This window comes from Typopeltis vanoorti, chromosome 4 (assembly GCF_054136105.1).
Source record: "Typopeltis vanoorti isolate ZY-2024b chromosome 4, IOZ_Tvanoo_1.0, whole genome shotgun sequence".
Classification (NCBI taxonomy): Eukaryota; Metazoa; Arthropoda; class Arachnida; order Uropygi; family Thelyphonidae; genus Typopeltis; species Typopeltis vanoorti.
This window is the reverse complement of record NC_143552.1, coordinates 36,155,960-36,157,880: the sequence shown is the minus strand read 5'-3', so window position 1 is coordinate 36,157,880 and position 1,921 is coordinate 36,155,960. Positions and strand designations below refer to the sequence as shown.

The 1,921-nt window shown below is 36.1% G+C and overlaps 1 protein-coding gene across 1 annotated transcript; it reads right to left on the bottom strand.

The window, feature by feature from the left end:
* Positions 1-831: 831 nt before the first annotated feature.
* Positions 832-1,293, bottom strand: LOC150107232 (phosphodiesterase delta-like protein). The gene has a single exon (XM_090391730.1). It carries the CDS (start codon positions 1,291-1,293, stop codon positions 832-834), a length of 462 nt encoding a protein of 153 aa, XP_090247856.1.
* Between the last annotated feature and the right edge of the window lie 628 nt (positions 1,294-1,921).

The following is a 1,921-nucleotide window of genomic DNA, read 5'->3' as shown; positions in this document are numbered from 1 at the left end:
AAAAAAAAATCGTACACAGAAAACGGACAATTTTTGAAACCACGAACCTATTTGAAATAGGTACTCGGAATCTGTTTCTTACTGAAAAGAAGAAAAATTGATAATGTATAAGCTGATCGCATTATTAGTAATCAGTTGTCGTGCAAGTAGCTGAGCAGTAATGTAATTCTGTCACGTTTTGATTCTCTCATCTGGTGCTTTCCTCCCTCTACCTGTAGTTTCGCTATTTCGTCAAGAATTAAACCAAAAATGTTGCCCTTGGAAAATCAGTAACTGCGATATATTTGTCAATGTTGTTAAGATAAATGTAAATATATGGAGTTTCAAATAAAGGTCATGTTCGGAAATGACTCCAGAAAAAAAAACCTGAAGTGAAATTAATAGTAATAGCAGAATTCTATTACCTTTTTACTATTATAGAACTAAAACGTTCTTATATGAAGGAATGGCTGTTTATACGTACATTAACTTTCATGGAATGTAGTTAGTGGAACAAAACAAGATTGCAAATAACATATCAAAACTTCTAGCATCACTCCCTTGTACGAGTTTTAAGATTGTAATTAAGAATTTTTTTGATAGGGGAAAGGCAACTTGAATGTTTAATAAAATTCCGATAAACTCAACTCGTCAATAATGCACTTTATTTTAATGCAAGCAAAACAAGTATTGTCACTTCGTATATTACAGATATCGATGAACCTTTCATCACTGATCAGCTCTTATTATCCATAGAGCAGAACGTAAATCATCCTTTACAGTTCTATTAATTCACATGAGATAGGCAAAATTACCTTTGAGCTTGACTGGAATTCGTATCTCCTCATCGAATCAAAGGTAGAAGTGAGGGACGTAAGAGAGCTTGGTTCTTGCAGCATAAAGGAACACATCGCCATCAAAGAAAGACGTTTCTATGAGGAACTGGTTGGATGACACACTTTTCTTGCCTTCCTTTTTCAATAAAATAGGAACTGGGGTTATTTCCGATTCCCAGTTATAAATTGCTTCCGCTTCTACAGGGCCGAAAAATGAAGAACACTCTTGGATAACCATTTCTCCACTGGGGGTTTCCAAATAAACTTTGTGCTTCAACAGCAAGTCGGAAAGGGTTACGGTGGAACTGAAAATTATCTGCCGATTCACAACTGCGTGATCCAAGACGTTTTGAACAACTTCGATCTCGTGAATAATTTCTGCATTTGCCAAATTCTCGTTCGTGTACCAAATTACTTTCCCGCTATCTACTTTTCGTAAAGCCACACAATGAATAGTTATACTGCCTTCAGAATTCATCGTGAAGACCTTTTCAAACAAAGGGGTAATAACTGGAAAATGATGCTGTTATAGCAGCGTAAGAATTGTGTAATATTTCGAAGCTGACCAATCACAATCATTCATGTACTTTGCTACGTAGCTTCAAATCACAAAGCCGCGTACGAGACGTACCCTCATTTTTATTTACGCTTCATATCATTGGCCAAAAGTACCATAAAGCACTATAAAGATATAAAGTCTATAAGGCAACTTCGAGCCGATACTGTTTTCTACTTTTCGGTACGCCGATGACGTATTGTATAAATTGCGAGCTTCCAGACTGGGCCTACACAATATTAGTATTCTCTTATCCTTCCCTCCCTCATCCGAATAAGCGATGCCTTTATGTCGAGTAGTGTGTTTACTGTGTCTGTATTATCTTGTGTCGTATTAGCCTTGTTATGCAAACTAATGAAGTAGCACACGTCTGTCTGCAGGGTATTGCTATTATTTTTCTGTGTGTGATGTAGGAAGCCTGGAAAAAAAAATTTCGTTTTGTACCAAATTCAGAATTCTAAATACTTTTCTCGCCCTGTGTTTGAATATCTCAATGTATTGCGACTTTTCTTAGAATCATTTCAACTAAAACTGGGATTTCATAAATAAG

Coding starts and splice junctions, on each gene's coding strand:
- LOC150107232 (XM_090391730.1), bottom strand. CDS start 1,293: ATGAATTCTGAAGGCAGTATAACTATTCATTGTGTGGCTTTACGAAAA.